The sequence below is a fragment of the Phaenicophaeus curvirostris genome, chromosome 3, assembly GCF_032191515.1.
Source record: "Phaenicophaeus curvirostris isolate KB17595 chromosome 3, BPBGC_Pcur_1.0, whole genome shotgun sequence".
NCBI lineage: Eukaryota > Metazoa > Chordata > Aves > Cuculiformes > Cuculidae > Phaenicophaeus > Phaenicophaeus curvirostris.
Window position 1 is genome coordinate 94880378 of NC_091394.1, and position 16204 is coordinate 94896581.

Genomic DNA, 16204 nt, shown 5'->3' on the forward strand with positions numbered 1-16204 from the left:
TTCTCTGGGCAATCTGCGTCAGTGCCTCACCACCCTCACAGCAAAAAATTTCTTCCTAATATCTCATCTAAATTTCCCCTCTTCCTGCTTAAAACTGTTACCCTCATCCTGTCACTGCACTCCCTGATAAAGAGCCCCTCCCCAGCTTTTCTGTAGCCCCCTTTAAGTACTGGAAGGCTGCTATAAGGTCTCCCCAGGGCGTTCTCTTCTTTAGGATGAACACAGCAAACTTGTTCTAATTTGTTGTATTTGTTAAAGTTATGCCCCTAAAGACAATTTATAAATTGAAGATTGCCATCTGTGACATCTGCAAGTATATAATGACTCCATTTGCAAGAAACTAAGTATAGACTATTTACAGTAACTCTGTAAAAGATATGTGTAAGCCTTTAAAATAACTAGCAACTTTTAGTAAGTCGCAGTTACATTAAGCATTTAAGGTAAGTAGCCACTGAGGGTGGTGAGGGGCTGGACCAGAGAAGTTGTGGAGGACCCCTCTCTGGAGGTGTTGAAGGCCAGGCTGGATGAGGCTTTGAGCAACCTGATCTGGTGGGAGGTGTCCCTGCCCATAGCTTGGGGGTGTGGAACTGGATGATCTTTAAGGTCTCTTCCAACCCAAACCATTTTATGTTTCTATGAACTTCTGTACTAATTGCAGTTATGAACATAAACCACAGAAAAACATGCAAAAAATACCTGCAATGATCTAGTAACCATAGTCTAAATGTATTTTAAAACTCTACCTTCCCAGTTTCTATAGTAGACAATTTTAGTCTCCTCTTGTCTTTCAACCAGGAAAAGGGACAATCTTTCCCTTCTTCCCTTCCAATCTGCACCTTCTACTGAGCCTGGACCATCAGCTCACTGCCCTTTCGGCTCACTCTGCTAAAAAGCTGAAGAATAATAGAATCACAGAATCATAGAATAGTTTGGGTTGGAAGGGACCTTAAAGATCACAAGTTGTATCACTCCTTTTAACCAAACAACTGGTATCATGAAAGTATCTCAGGAAATGTACCTAGGCTATGGAAAACAAAACTCTGCTGTTACCCTCCCACTGTTCATTGCTCCTGGAGCAACTGAAGATCCAAGATAGAAGGCAAATGTCACTCATCACTCTGAGCCACAATTCATTACCCAATAAATAGTTTTACAACTGGGAAGTTTTACAGCAGCAGAAAGATAAACTATTCTATTCACTGCATTTCATTCTTTGCAAATTATATTTCTCCTTCTTAGTCTATATATAAATACAAGCAGAACTTAACAATACTTGCTTGACTTGATTTAAATAACAATATCCTTTCAAATTTTCAAAGATGGGCTTATAACACAGGTAAGAATGGATGCTTATCCCAAAACTTTAAGGATGACAGAACCTGAGATGGGGCTGGTTCATGAGATGTATCAGAAGTGTTGCAGATTTTCAGGACAATCAAGGAGACTTCTGCTCCTACTTTACACCTCCTCTAAACCCTAGGTTACACATATCTGTTCCCCTCAGTTTGCAGGAGACACCTTACAACAACAAAACACCACTTCCAGTTCTTTGTGAAAAGTCTCCTTGGTAGCGTGGATCTTTTTGTTGCCCCCACCACCCCATCCCCTTCCCCCACCTCTATTCCACCCCACAAGGATCTTCCTTAACAACGCATTTTTTTATGACAAGATAAAAAGACTTATATGACTTGATTTTGACACTGAACAGATTAATGCTCTTACTTCCATTCCTCTGGAGGGTGGGCTAGTTCAAATTTCTCTCTCACATTGGACACCCCCATGTCCAGGTGTAGCCAGTGAACCTCCTCAGACTGCAGATGACTGAGCCGTAACCCATAGCAGGCCACATTTTTCACTTTGTGACTGTCCACAATCTTCTGAATTATGCCCTAAAACAAAGAAACATACACTCCTTACAAGCCGTAAAATGCAAGATAAATATATATATTTTAAATTTAAATTATTACCATTCAATAGCCTATACAAAATGCTAAGCAATAAATCAGGTATCACCTTTATTAAGAATACTAAGAGTGTTCAGCTGTAAGGTACCATTTCAGAGAACCATTTACAATTCCTGAACTTTTGCCAGCATGGCTTCACAAAACATCAGTAAATACACTTCCACACATCTTATCAAAATAAAGCCACTATTTCCTCCAGGTAAAACAGAATAACATAAAAGTCAAAATATAAAAAGCAGATTTGTGGAGCAAGATTGTTTAAAAAAAAAACCCTACCAGCCTTTAAAAGTCACTCTCCATTTACAACTGGAAAATGGTCAGACTTTCAAGCCACTGAGTGCCACAAAAGCCAGGATTCCATAGGTCACATCACAGCCCCTTGGTTTCCTTCCTCCTCTTCCCCCCCAGCCATTTTCTCCTGAAATTCTGCACACATTTCTTATAAAACGAGGCAAGAGACTATTATTTGGGAAGTTTCTTAAACAAAATAGATGCCTTACTTGCTTGTCCCGACATAAATTTCAGAGTTTGAGGATGTCCTGCCCAAGAAAGGAAATTTAAAAAAAAATCCTAACAGATTCCCATTTCCCTTCCATGTTATACCTTACAAAGATAACTAAAATTCAGATGTGTCAGTAGATCATGGATTAGCAACCTCTCAGCGTGCCGGGCTGGCCTGCTCTTACCCAGATTATAAAATCAGCAGGAGGGGAGTGTTGCTGCCTCCAAACCCGGCAGCAGGTAAGGCTTGTCTGCGAGGCGGGGATCCCTACCAGCACAGAGCTCGGTAGGTGCATGGGCTATCGCTGCTCCCAGACACTGCTTTCAGGAACTCATAGTCCCTCGCTTCTGATCCTGTAGTGCTCTGAAAATTTTTGCTACTCAAGTGTGAGCATGTGTATACACACGTATGTGTTCTGACACAAAAATACATGAGACTGTGCCTGTAACTCTTTAACAAATGAAGAAAATCAACTGCCATCACCTTCAAACAGTTCCCGTCTGAGCTAACCCACAGCTGCATACAATGCTGCCAGCATCCACAGCAATTCCGCAGCTCGTTTTCTGAAAGGCTGTTGAGAATCTCTGTTGTTCTTGCTTTCACATCTTCTGTAAACAAAAATTGGTTCCTTAGAGCATCAATCTGATCTCTGGGAAGAGGAGGTCAGGTCTGGTAAATAAAATCGGTGCTCAAGCACAGTGACATTGTTGTAGCTAAAAACTGCTTGAGAGACAAAGCCTCGTGGGCTGGAGTGTTAGTAACTCGCTGTTCAGTCTTGCACATAATTTTTCAACTGAGGGTAAGAAAATGTCTCTATTTGAACATGCGACCACTTGTACCGAGTGAAGCAATCGAGTCGAGCCTTATCTCACTGTGATACGTTAGAACGTGTTCTACAACGATCTGTTTCTCATCTCCCACTCTTAGCGCCTGAGCTATAGGATTAGTCTAAGTGGTTTTGTGTTGGACCTTGTTTGCACACATATATTTAGATAAGATATTAGGAAAAAAATCTTTACTGCAAGAATGGTGAAGCACTGGAACAGGCTGCCCAGGGAAGTGGTGGAGTCATCGTCCCTGGAGGTGTTCAAAACTTGTAGACATGTAGGCAAATCTTGTATGAACAACCAAGAGGCTTTCTGTGATGGGCAAACCAACTGATGTGATCTATCTAGACTTCTGTAAAGCCTTTGACATGGTCCCCTACAACATCCTTCTCTCTAAATTGGAGAGATATGGATTTGACAGGTGGACAGTATTGGTGGATAAGGAACTGGTTGGATGGTCGTATTCAGAGAGTAGTGGTCAATGGCTTGAAGTCCAGATAGAGATCCATGACTAGCTGTGTCCCTCAGGGGTCCGTACTGGAACTGGTGCTGTTTAATATAGAATGGTAGAACCACCAGGTTGGAAAAGACCTCTTGGATCATCAAGTCCAACCATTCCTATCTGCCCCTAATCCATGTCCCTGAGCAACTCGTCCACCTGTCCTTTAAATACCTCCAGGAATGGTGACTCAACCACAACACTGGGCAGCCTCTTCCAGTGCCTGATGACCCTTCCTGTGAAAAATTTCTTTCTGATATCTATTCTGAACCTCCCCTGGTGCAGCTTGAGGCCATTCCCCCTTATCCTGTCCCCTGTCACCTGGGAGAAGAGGCCAGCTCCCTCTTCTCTACAACTTCCTTTCATGTAGTTGTAGAGAGCAATAAAGTCATCCCTCAGCCTCCTCTCCTCAAGGCTAAACAACCCCAGTTCCCTCAGCTGGTCCTTGTAAGACTTGTTCTCCAGCCCCTTCACCAGCTTTGTGAACATCATCATCGATGATATTGACAGCGAGATTGAATGCACTCTCAGCAAGTTTGCAGATGGCACCAAGCTGAGTGGTGTAGCTGCCACACTGGAAGGATGGGATGTCATCCAGAGGGGCCTGGACAGCCTGGAGAAGCGGGCCTGTGCGAACCTCATGAGGTTCAACAAGGCCAAGTGGATGGGGCCTTGGGCAGCCTGGTCTAGGGGGATGTCCCTGCCTATGGCATGGGGTTGGAGCTAGATGATCTTTAAGGTCCCTTCCAACCCAAACTATTCTATGATTCTATGATATTTTAATTCCCACCATAAGCAACTGAGATTTTTAAGCCTCTATCCCTTTTATATCATTAATCAATCCTAAACTTATCACAGAACTAAAAATAACTAGTAATAAAAAGTAAACGTATTTTCTTCCTTATGGTACCCCACCTCTTCCAGCCAGGTAGCTGGTATCAACCCAAGAAAATAATTAACACCAATCAGCACAGATTGCAACTCAAGGAGAAGTCAACTTCAATGTAAACATTAAGGAGATTGCAGCATTGGTGCAAAGGAGGTCAAGTGCAAGTGTCTGAAAACACATTCATCTACAGCCAGAAAGGAAGAAGTGATGCTTCAGTGACCTCTCCTTTTGGTTTAGAAACGCCAGCGAGCTCATTCCAGATGCCAACAAACCACAGACAGAATGGGAAATGGAGCAATAAGGAAATGTGGTGAGCAGGAAAATGTGCAGGGGAAGTCTCTCAAGTAAAACATCTATTTGCTTATTTACTTTTTTTTATTAATAAACCAGAGAAATTGAATCTTAAACATTTAGAGCCACATCTTTGTTCAGAACAAACCAGCATCACAGCAGTGCAATTCATTCAGCAACATGAACTCGCACCAGGGACGGGCAGCGTATAAACAGGAGGGTGGGATCCCACGCAGCAGGCGTTTGTTTTATCTGGCTGCTGTCTCCAAGCAGCACAAGATTGATTTCCAAGAGTTGCACTGGCACCACAGCCGTAATCAGGTCAGTGTATTTAACTCCGATCTGGTAGTAAACAATGTGTAGAGTCTCCTTGGGTTCTGGACAGCATCCACAGACCGAGTGCAGACGCCTGGAGTGTCAAACAAAGCCACCGCCATCACTCCAGCACGGGTGACGGCTTCTCTGTCCGTCGCACTCGCAATGCAAGGAGCCTTGCCAGAAGCACGCCTGATGTTTTTCCTGGTGGTGATCGGAATGCTTAATCAAGTTTCCAGACAAACCATTTCACTACTTAACCACTGCACAATAGCGACTGAGACATCCCGCTGAGATATGTCATGACAATCTTTCAATGGCAAGCACAGCCAAAGAAATCTGGAATACTTCCAGATTCTACTAAAAGCAGCTTTTAGCTCAGGAAGCTCCTCAGACTTGTTCTTGAGTGGAAAAAAACAGGTAAAGAACATCAAAGTTTCAACCTTGATTACAAACTCATGGCCTCAATGCAAACACTGCTGAAAATACTCATAGGAGAGCTTGACTCCAGCAGGAATCTACTCCAAAGGAGACCTCACCTAGAGTACTGCGTCCAGCTCTGGTGCCCTCAGCACAGGAAGGACACGGAGCTGTTGGATCAGGTCCAGGAGGGCCACAAAAATGATCCAAGGGATGGAGCACCTTCCATACGAGGACAGGCTGAGAGTTGGGGCTGTTCAGCCTAGAGACGAGCCCCTATAGCAACCTTCCAGTAAGGGAAGGGGGGCCTATGGGAAAGCTGGGGAGGGGCTCTTGATCAGGGAGTGCAGGAATAGGACAAGGGGGATGGGTTTAAACTGGAAGAGGGGAGATTTAGATGATATTAGGAAGAAATTTTTTGCTGTGAGGGTGGTGAGGCACTGGCACAGGTTGACCAGGGAGGGAACGGAGGCCCCATGCCTGGAAACATCCATGGTCAGGTTGGATGGGGTTCTGAGCAACCTGATCTGTTTAACAATGTCCCTGCCCGTGGCAGGGAGGTTGGACTGGATGACTTGTAAAGGTTCCTTCCAACCCAAACCATTCTGTAATTCTGTGATTTCACCGTGGGATTACAAAGGCTACCTACATGAATAGGAATTTCAATCAGGAGTTTTCATGTGTCTATTGTTAGTCTCATAAAACCCCCACAGCTGTCAGGATGTCAGAGAACCATATGCCAGGTGAATGCTGTTTACTGTAACCCCATTGACTTTAATTAGGTTTCCAGAGCTGACATTTACACCCCAAACATAAACCAGCTGAGCAGCTGAGCAAAAGCAAAGGGGAAGCCCTCAGAGGAATTTCCTATCAACCACAGCTAAGTGATGGGTCACCTTTCCCTCGCTTTAACCTAGAGGGAAGGAAAAAAGCCATTTCAATAGCTAGGAAACTGGACAGCACTCATTTTTACTTATTTGTCTAACAAACCCACAGATATTCCACACAGCTAACTGGAAAAACAGATTAATATTTGTCCTAAATTAGGAGAATGTGACCAAAAATAGAATTTACAGCACAGTATATTTAGGAGGCTGTTGAAAAATCAAGACAGAGCAGAGAAAGGCCAAAAGGCACAAGATACCCCAGGCTCTCCTCTATGTACCAATAATATCTTGTGCTCTTCTAAATGAGTTAAAATGAATTGCTTGCTTGTAAATTAACAGAGCTGATGTGCTACTAGGAATAAATTGAAGTTGGAATAATATACTCCCAGTGTGACTACAAACCTAATTTCCCTATTTAGTAGGATGGAGAAAGTGTCTTGCACTAGAAAAAAAGTCTTTCAGTAGCACCTCTGGCGTAGGAACACGGTGCTAATGTTTGTGAAGCACCTCAAATATGTCAAATGCTATTTATATATCAAGTATTATAACAGCTGATGAGAGATTTAGATGAGGAGCTTAAATGAAAAGCTGGACTAAAAAAGCGAACTACAAAACTCTGATGCAAGTTCATTTACAATTTCTATAAAGGAAAACTTCAGAATGCCCTCCCAACATCAAAATCCGGGCTGTCCACTGATGATGCTACATCTGAAATCCAAACAGAAAAGCGACCATATCCCTCTCTTTCATATTATCATACTACTTTCTCTCTCCCACACTGATCCAGCAAACATATCTGTACCTCACATGATAAACAAGACTGAGGAGCTGCTCCAGCTGAACAGGAACTCTGCCCGTGAAGCCCAGTAAGAATTATGTATCAAAATTATAGCCTGAAGAAACACTCTGGTGCTAAGGATTTTGTCACCACGCAAGTCCAGCAACACCACCAACTCAAGCAACACATGCACATGAGTGCCTCACTGTCCCTCATGCTTAAGCCACACATGCATCAGTCACCCAAAGTGCTTCTCCACACCCACACATAATTCCACAGGGATTCCATCGTGTCCTGGGCTGCATGAAAAGAAGTGTGACCAGCAGGTCGAGGGAGGGGATTCTGCCCCTCTACTCTGCTTTCATGAGACCACACCTGGAATACTATGTCCAATTCCGGAGTCCACAATGCAGGAAGGACGTGGATCTGTTAGAGGGAGTCCAGAGGAGGGCGAGGAAAATGATCAGAAGGCTGGAGCACCTCTGCTATGAGGACAGGCTGAGAGAGTTGGGGTTGTTCAGCCTGGAGAAGAGAAGGTTGTGGGAAGACCTTAGAGCAGCCTTCCAGTACTGAAAAGGCATACAGTAAAGCTGGGGAGGGGCTCTTTATCAGGGAGGGTAGGGAGAGGATGAGGGGGAATGGTTTTAAGATGAATGAGGGGAGATTTGACAGTAGGAAGAAATGTTTTCCTGTGAGTACTGAGGCACAGGCACAGGCTGCCCAGAGAAGTTGTGGCTGCCTCATCCCTGGAGGTGTTCACGGCCAGGTTGGATGGGGCCTTGAGGAACCTGATCCAGTGGGAGGTGTCCCTGCCCATGGCAGAGGGGCTGGAACTGGATGAGCTTTAAGGTCCCTTCCAAACCAAACCATTCTATGATTTTGTGACTCTACGCTGGTGTTAGTGTTGTGACTGTTTGCCATGAAGGTGGGAGCAGGAGAAAACAAACAGCAAGGAGCATGCTTGGCACCACTGCCAGAAGAAACGCTTGTCCAATTCCAACATCATTTGATGATCATTGTCAATGATCATTTGAGTAGCAGATCTTCACAGTAGACTCTTTCCATTTCTCAACTGCAAACGGGATCTCTAATCAAACACTCAGGTCTTCTGTATTGCCAGGTAAAATACAGCAGCAATCCACAGAGCAGAAACACCCGCAAAAACCCCGAAGCCTAATGCAGACAAACCTGGAAGGAAAGGGAATGCTGCAGGAACAGGCAGCGAAACCAGTATGAAATACAGACAATACAGGAGGGACTCAGACATGCAAATTGCAAATGATTTGCGAAAATAAAAATTGGGTATGGATAGAAGGGGAGAGTCAAACAGGAAAAAAGCAAGCACCAAATACTAACACAGTGTAATAAACTACTTTAGCAATGTCTTGGCTGAATGCGCTACAGCCCTTCTATAAAGTTTAAATGTGGGAACTGGTTGGGACACGCAACTTCTCCAAAGCTGCCCCTATGCCTTCTACCTGCGAAAAATCAGGTCCTCCAGCTGATTAATTTGCTCCGGTCTTTTCCCCTGTCATAGGGAGGAACACAGCCAAGGCCCCTTAACTTCAAACTTTTTCAGGACCATTAAGTCAGATTTATCCTTATCCTTAGCTAAGGATGTCGATCTTTTTTCAGGTTTTTGAGTTTGCATTTTATCAAGATTAAAGAAACCAACATTTTGGGGTGGTAGCACATAAAAAAGCAAAAAAAGAACATCTGAACCATGAACAGGCTGAGAGCCCTGGACACTGTATCTGTGAAAGACTTCTAACCACACTTCTCCCCCGCTCCAGAAATAAGGACAAAGCTAACAATTAAAAGCTTTAACACCATGAGAGGTATTCCTGCCATGGCACGGGAGTTGGAACTGGATGATTTTTAAGGTCCATTCCAACCAAAACTACTCTATGATGATCTCTATCCAGTTTAAGTTTTAGTCAGCTCATCTTATATTTACTGGAAGAAAGCAAACCTGTGTAAGAATCAAGGTGCAATGCATGTTTGGTAATAATCTAGTTTAAGGTTCCTGTTGTTATTTCCACATAAATAATGCCATCTTTACTTCTCACAATGATGATTCAAAAATCAAGGATAAGCTTTAAGGGTTTGAAAAGTTTAAAAGAAAGTGTAATGCGTGCAAGCTGGGCACCTCTGGGGTGCAATGCAGAACACAGAGCAGAGCTGCACTTCACTGAAAGCCACCCGTGAGGGCTTGCACAAGGTTTCCAAGTGTCTGTTTTCTAAAAAAACCAACCCTTCCCTACCTCCTCCATCTGCTACCACGGCTACAGTTCTGCTTCAACCGCATCTCCTGAAAACAGAGAGGTGGTTTACTTGTAACTGCTCATCAAGATATGATGGCACCTTTTTACTCTCAGGATGCACAGGAGACCAAAGAAATTCCACCTCCACCCAGCTACCTTGGTGCTGCACCTGGGGCTGTGAACAGGGCAGAGCATGCCCTGCATCCTCTCCAACCCCAAAGCCTGGAAATGCCTCTTTATGAATATGCACATCGGCAACTAAGATAAAGAGGGAAGATAAGCAAGTTTCCTTTCTCTGGCAAATGCATGGCTATCTACACTTGCATCCACAGCTGTTTGCACATTCATAAAAGCATTTTTTTTCTTCCTTTTGGAAATGAAGCGTGTCTTTGGTATAATACCAAAGAAAAAGGGTAGAGAGAGCATGCCAGTTCTTTGAAATGCAAGAAAGCATTTCCAAGAACTGAAAAGCTGCACTTGAATATGTTGCAGAATACAGATTCATCCCCTGAGGGACTGAATCCATCCAGAATAAACAGAGGCCCACAGCCAGAAGCTCTCCTCAAAGTGAAGCCTACACATAGCCAGACTTTTTTCTTGGTTGAAGACATTTCAAGCCAAATCGCAAGGAAGCTGCACCTTTAGTCTAGGCACTGAAGAGACTCCTATGGAGAGCCAAGTTCTGTTCATCTGCACTTAACAGAATGAGTTTATAATGAAAAAGGTTCCCCCTCATCATCAAGGATCTGGGTATATTGTACACAAGTAAAAGAACTGTTTCCACTCTTCGGAAGCCATAATACATTTTAACTCTTTTTATTGAAAGGGAAAAGGGCCTTTCCTCACTACTTTGACTGTCAAGCACATCCTTTCCATTGATAAAGACAAACCTAAATTTGGTCAGAAACAGAAGATGTTTTGAATCACAAATCAGGAAAGCAAATTCCACCCTGACTTTCCCTTGGTATTAGTACCTATACCACAAAGTCCTCCACTTTACCAGCAGAACTATATTTAATTGGCTCTTCTGGAGACTTCCAACCAAGTCTGACTCCCTTTGAATACTAGAAAGATTCTCCGACTATCATCCCAGAAGCTGTACTAGCCAGGGAGCAATCCTGACAAACCTTTTCCGTTTAATTGCAGAGCTGTCGCAAAGACATCCACCTCTGAATTTCCTGACCAAGCTCGCTGGAAACAAGACAATGGCCAAACCCAGCACCAGTCTCCTCACTTGGCAGCTGAGAAGGAATGGGAGCTCTATTGCAGACTGTCTCCTCCACAAAAGGAGGGGGGTTAAAACTAAGGCATAAAAACCTTGAAGGCTATTTTAATCTTAAATTATTCGGCTTGGTTGAACAGCAGTCATTCCAATGGAATGTAGGCTCCTACTCCAATAATGGTTTACTGTTTCTAAAATAAATGTCAGGACATGGTAATGCATCCGTACTAGATTTTAACTATAGAGTACCTGCACATTTAACAGCCAGCGACTCAGTTTAACAAAGTGAAAGAAGAACCACATTTGTTAAAAGGAAAAAGTTAACACCCATCCATCACATTCTTTTTCATTACGAAAGGAGAACACAACCACCCCACTACTTCTAGAAACAACTTTTTTATAAGTCTATATATGAAAACTAAAATATAAGGTAAGTCTCAAGGCTACTCGCCTGTTATTTTTATCCCATTCTTATAGAACATATGACAAGTTTTTGCTTAAAAAAAGGATACGGAGCTCTGCAAATTGAACTCAGCACTGAATTTCTCACAGGGAGTGTGAGTTTTGGATCCTTAAAGCCCATAACCACAGTTATTTCTGAGCTAGAGAAACCAGAGATGTAATCTCTGCTTTTGTTTTTCAAGTTTCTTCACAATTCTTCGGAACAATCAACTCAATTTCAAGTACCCTATGAAGAACCCTAGACATTCATCCACAGGAGAGACTTGCATGGTTAAAAACATACTGAAACACAGTTTTTCTTCCCCTGTACCAAGTTATAAACTTTATTAAGTTAATCAATCACATTACATAGAATCACACAGATAATGACTCGAGTTGAAAGAGACCCACAAGGATCACTAAGTCCAACTCCTGTTGCTGCATAGAGCCACCCAAAAATTTACACTGTGTGTCTGAGGGAGTTGTCCAAATACTTCTTGAATATTGTTAGGCTTGGTGGCATGACTATTTCCCTGGGGAGCCTGTTCCAGCGCTCCACCGCCCTCTGAGTGAAGAACCTCATGTGTATCTAACATTAGATACATCAGATCACTATATTCAAGCCAGGGAGCAAAGATGTTCCAAGTGGCACCCAGAAAACCCTATTCCATGTAAAATAAGTGTATGCTGTTGATGATAATGATTCCCAATGTACCTCTAATCTGTCCGCTCATTAAGGCATCCCTAAATGCAGACATGAGCTTATTGAATTGACAAGAGACATGTTTTCTGATCATCACCAATGAAAGTCCCTGAATTTCACAGTCAGTGATCACTGTCACAAGATCTATACCACTCAGGAATACTGTTACATCTTTTCATACGTAGTCACGCTAGAAATAAACAGTAGGAAAAGAAAACATTCAAAAGCCTTTAGTCTTTTTTACTTGGTTTTTCTCTTGCACAAAGAAAACTTAATAGTGGACAGGAGAAGACAACAGGTCTTCTTAACTCTGACACCTCTCTTCCTTCAGTAGATTGGAATCGTTTTTTTGTAGTGGAATTTGAAATCTGGAGCAAGGGATACAAATGTTGGAAGGAATGAACAAATGAGAACCTGCATCTACAGTAAGAACCTCATGGAGGAAAACAACCCCCAGCACCACCTACCACTACACAAGATTCTGCTCTGGAAGGACAAGTGAAACCACTACAGTTTAAAAGCATTCGACATGTTAAACTGAGCTTCATTTCAGTTTAAACACCTCAAAAACTGAAAGAAGGGTAGCAAATGGTAAATAAAAGTCTCGGCATTAGAGAGGACGTATGCTTCAGAATAAACACTGGTTTTCATGCATACATAACATTTCCACATACCTCTGAGGTTACAGATACTTAAAGTGACTGTTAAATCCCAAACTTCAGGGTTTTTTTGCATACAGTAACTGAAGGACAACGTTGTCTAAATACACTGAGGGGATGGGAATAAAGGGACTTAATGGGAAGAGAAAGGAGCCTTCAGCTCCATTTCCTGATACTGTGGGGGGAATCAGCTTCCAAGTAAGAGATACAAGAAGTTACTATTAAGAAATGTGGAATATTTTTGATTTAAGCTAAATCAGAGTTAAATTTGATCTAAGTAATTGTAGTTTTTGAAAGCTAGACAGAATGTCCCTCTGGTAGCATGCTTTCTTTCAAACAGCGTTCTTCCAGATACTGTTCATTCTTTGGAGATGATAGTCTTGTGTGAAGTATGAACAGATATGTCTTTTTCTATAATCACCTCTGTTTGCAGTCTTTCCCTATCTCAAATAAGGAGAGAGCTGGCTCCAAAGCCCAAAATTAGCAAGAGATTTGACTGTTGTGAAGTTCATTCACATTAAAATTAGTGCTTGGAAAGTAATAGAATATGCATACGCTTTCTGGCAAAATTTATCCATATGCATGTAAGTGGGAAACACATTTTGTAACCAGATTTTGTCTTGCTGCACACAACTGATGGAGATCACTGCCTGGTGTTGTCCAGGCCTGATAAAAGATGCTTGTCTTCTAAAACTCCAAAGAGCCTTGGAGAGTTTATTTGCAGGCATTTTTGGTATCAAAGACTATTTTTAAAAAAAAAGTCATGTACCCATTACATTTAAACATCTTAAACGTGTAAATATGCACATCTTACATTTAAACATGTAAAATCTTATTATTTATTTTTTTAAACATAAGACGTGTCATTTAATGTCACCTTCATCCCCGCTCTCATTCCTGCCATCCTGCTCTAAGGCATCACACAGGGTTTTTGGGGAATCTAAAGTGGTAACAGCTAACTGACACACATCAGTAGCGGTACCTACATTGACAACCACTCATGATGGCATGAAAATGCTAAAACCAGACTTACTCGGACATCCGTAGCATCTCCATGTCGGATAATGCTGGCCCACGTTGTCGGTTCACTGCTGTTTTCAAAGTAGTGGAACACCTTTAAGACACGTTCCATGGCCCCCGGAGAACGCTCCATTCCAGTACCGAGGTGCGTCTTTGTGCTGGAACTTGGTGTATGATTCAAGTTTGGATCAAGGTAAGCTGCCGCCATGGTTTTGCTAGATGCTAGGTATCTGTCATATTCTAGGAACAGGAAACAAAACATAAATTAATTGTACTTACATCTGAATCTTACACCGATTCATACAATGCATATACCGAAAATCCATAAAGACTCATTTTTAAGGGACATTTAGTTGCCTTCTGTGGATCCACCTTCTAAAACGTGCAGGGATAGGAGTAGGACTAGATGATCTTTGTGGGACACTGTCAGATCACCTGTTTTGTGCTACTGTGGGAACCCACTGGACTCACAAATCCATCCAGAGATAAATTCATTCTTGACTGTGGAACCTTTAAGAAAACTATTGTCCCTCCTCTCATCAACTACTAACTAAGAGGCAAATTTTGCTGTCAGCTAGCCTGGTTTCCTAGTGATTTCCAAATCTGGTGGCAAAGGGCACAGTCCAGGAGTCTCAAAGAAGAAAAGAAACATTCCTTCTTGGCTACTGCTACAAATCAGTCAGTCACAAGATGAAGGGGTCCAAGAAATCAATGCAGCACCTGAGAAAAAGAGAAAATAGCACCTCCTTGCTTGACTAACGGTCTCAAGCATCTTTCCAGTCTGCTAGCTGGAAAGAGGAGAGCCATGGGGCTCTGCTCAAGGGCTTGGACAAGTGCACCGAGACTTCTGTACCTCCTCCGCACCACAAGCAGCCAGTGGGGAGGCAGTTTTGGAAAACTGGAGATGTTAAAAATAAAATAAACTTGCTCTTTCTGGCACAGTACTCTGAACGCCTTTCTTTCTGGCAGGGGAGAAAGGCAGCTGGAGGAGAGCGAAGCTGCTTCAGTGCTGCTAGTGAACGCCCAAGCTTTGGTTTACTTCATTGCAGGCAGAAGAAGGATCCATGCTTCCAACTGAGCTCCCTGAATGCCTGGCTGCTCCACGAAAGAGCGCCAGCCACCAGCCTGTCGTGGTGCTCTGCTGACTTCCCTGACAAAAGGTTTGGAAAGCTATTGGAGGAAATACAAGGTGATTTGTTTTTTAGGCTTGGCTTAGTTTTATACCACAGCTGCCTGATGTAGCTCGCCATAGACATTACATGAGCACAGAGGAAAAGAATATGACTATGGTCAGGGCCAGGGGACCATTTCACCAGTTCACCCGTGACCTCAGCTAACAGGAATCCAGCACCAGCAATATCAAAGCTTGCAATCTTCAGACTGGAGATAACAACATTTGCTTGAGGCTAACAGAGAACTTGAAGTCTAACACCACCATCTTAAGCATCAGCCCGATTCAGACCTACCAGATAAGAGGGAAAAAACAGTCCATCTACACAGTATGTCTTTACCTCTTGAATAAATGGTGGAATTCCATTCATCCAACAGAACTGTAAGAACTTACAACTCACACCACTGGGTCAGACAAAAGGCGTCTAATGTCCTGCCCTTAGGGAAGAGAGTAAGAGCAAGCTAAGGAGACATTGTCCCCAAACTTCCCCCCCCCCCCCCCCCCGTGCCTGACCCCTAAGAGACCTCCCCTAACAGCCAAGCCCTTGATTAGTTCCAAATCCCTGTTGCCTGCTTTGGGAAACTAAAGAAATCATAATACCTTTTGTACCTTGCTCTGCTGTTCTCTTTTCTGGCAATCAATACAAACTTGGAAACTTTCCTCCGGTCCAGCCAACAGATACAGATCCAAAAATGCCAGGAACCCCTCAGCAAAGCTCCTCTTGACTTATCCTCAAAGGAGCTTATGGGCTGTTTTCATATTAACCTTGACTTGAAAGCTGAATCACGTATGAAAATGTCCCCTGTAGCAGACTCATACCAAGACATGACAATACGTGCACCTAAGCACTGGGCTCCTCTCTTGTACAGTTAAAATAGCCATTGCGAAAGCCCAAATGTCTTCAGGGTAGAGAGGTCAACAGGACAAATTTGTGCAGATGAAGTCCTTCAACAGTGCAACTGCAGTTTTCAGGCTCAGACTTGGGTGACTTTTAAACCTTCTTCATTATCACGGAATGGTTTGGGTTGGAGGGCACCTTAAAAATCATCCAATTCCAACCACCCATGCCATAGGCAGGAACACCTTCCAGTGGTTCAGGTCACTCAAAACCTCATCCAACCTAGCCTTGAACACTTCCAGGAATGAGGCATCCGTGACTTCTCTAAGCAACCTCCTCCAGTGTCTCCCCATCCTGTTCCGCCTCCTTCAGAACAACCTCCTCTAGTCAAAGTCAACAATAAAAACACTTAACCTTTATTTCAAGCTTATGCATGCAAATAGCAGGGAAACTTGCTCCAAACAAAAGCAAGAGAAGCGTTTTTGTAGTACAGGAGAACTAAAAGAAAACCTGC

The 16204-nt window shown here is 43.0% G+C and overlaps 1 protein-coding gene across 9 annotated transcripts in view; it reads right to left on the reverse strand.

The window, feature by feature from the left end:
- The window catches only part of PTK2 (protein tyrosine kinase 2), a 226858-nt gene that overhangs the window by 117280 nt on the left and 93374 nt on the right, over positions 1–16204 (reverse strand). For all 9 annotated transcript variants that reach the window (XM_069854722.1, XM_069854721.1, XM_069854723.1 and 6 more), the window contains 2 exons: positions 13695–13921; positions 1723–1889 (listed from right to left, as the gene is read on the reverse strand). In XM_069854722.1, coding sequence (XP_069710823.1) covers positions 1723–1889; positions 13695–13889 — 362 coding nt within the window. In that variant the 5' untranslated portion in view covers positions 13890–13921. The remainder of the gene's footprint in view (positions 1–1722; positions 1890–13694; positions 13922–16204) is intronic.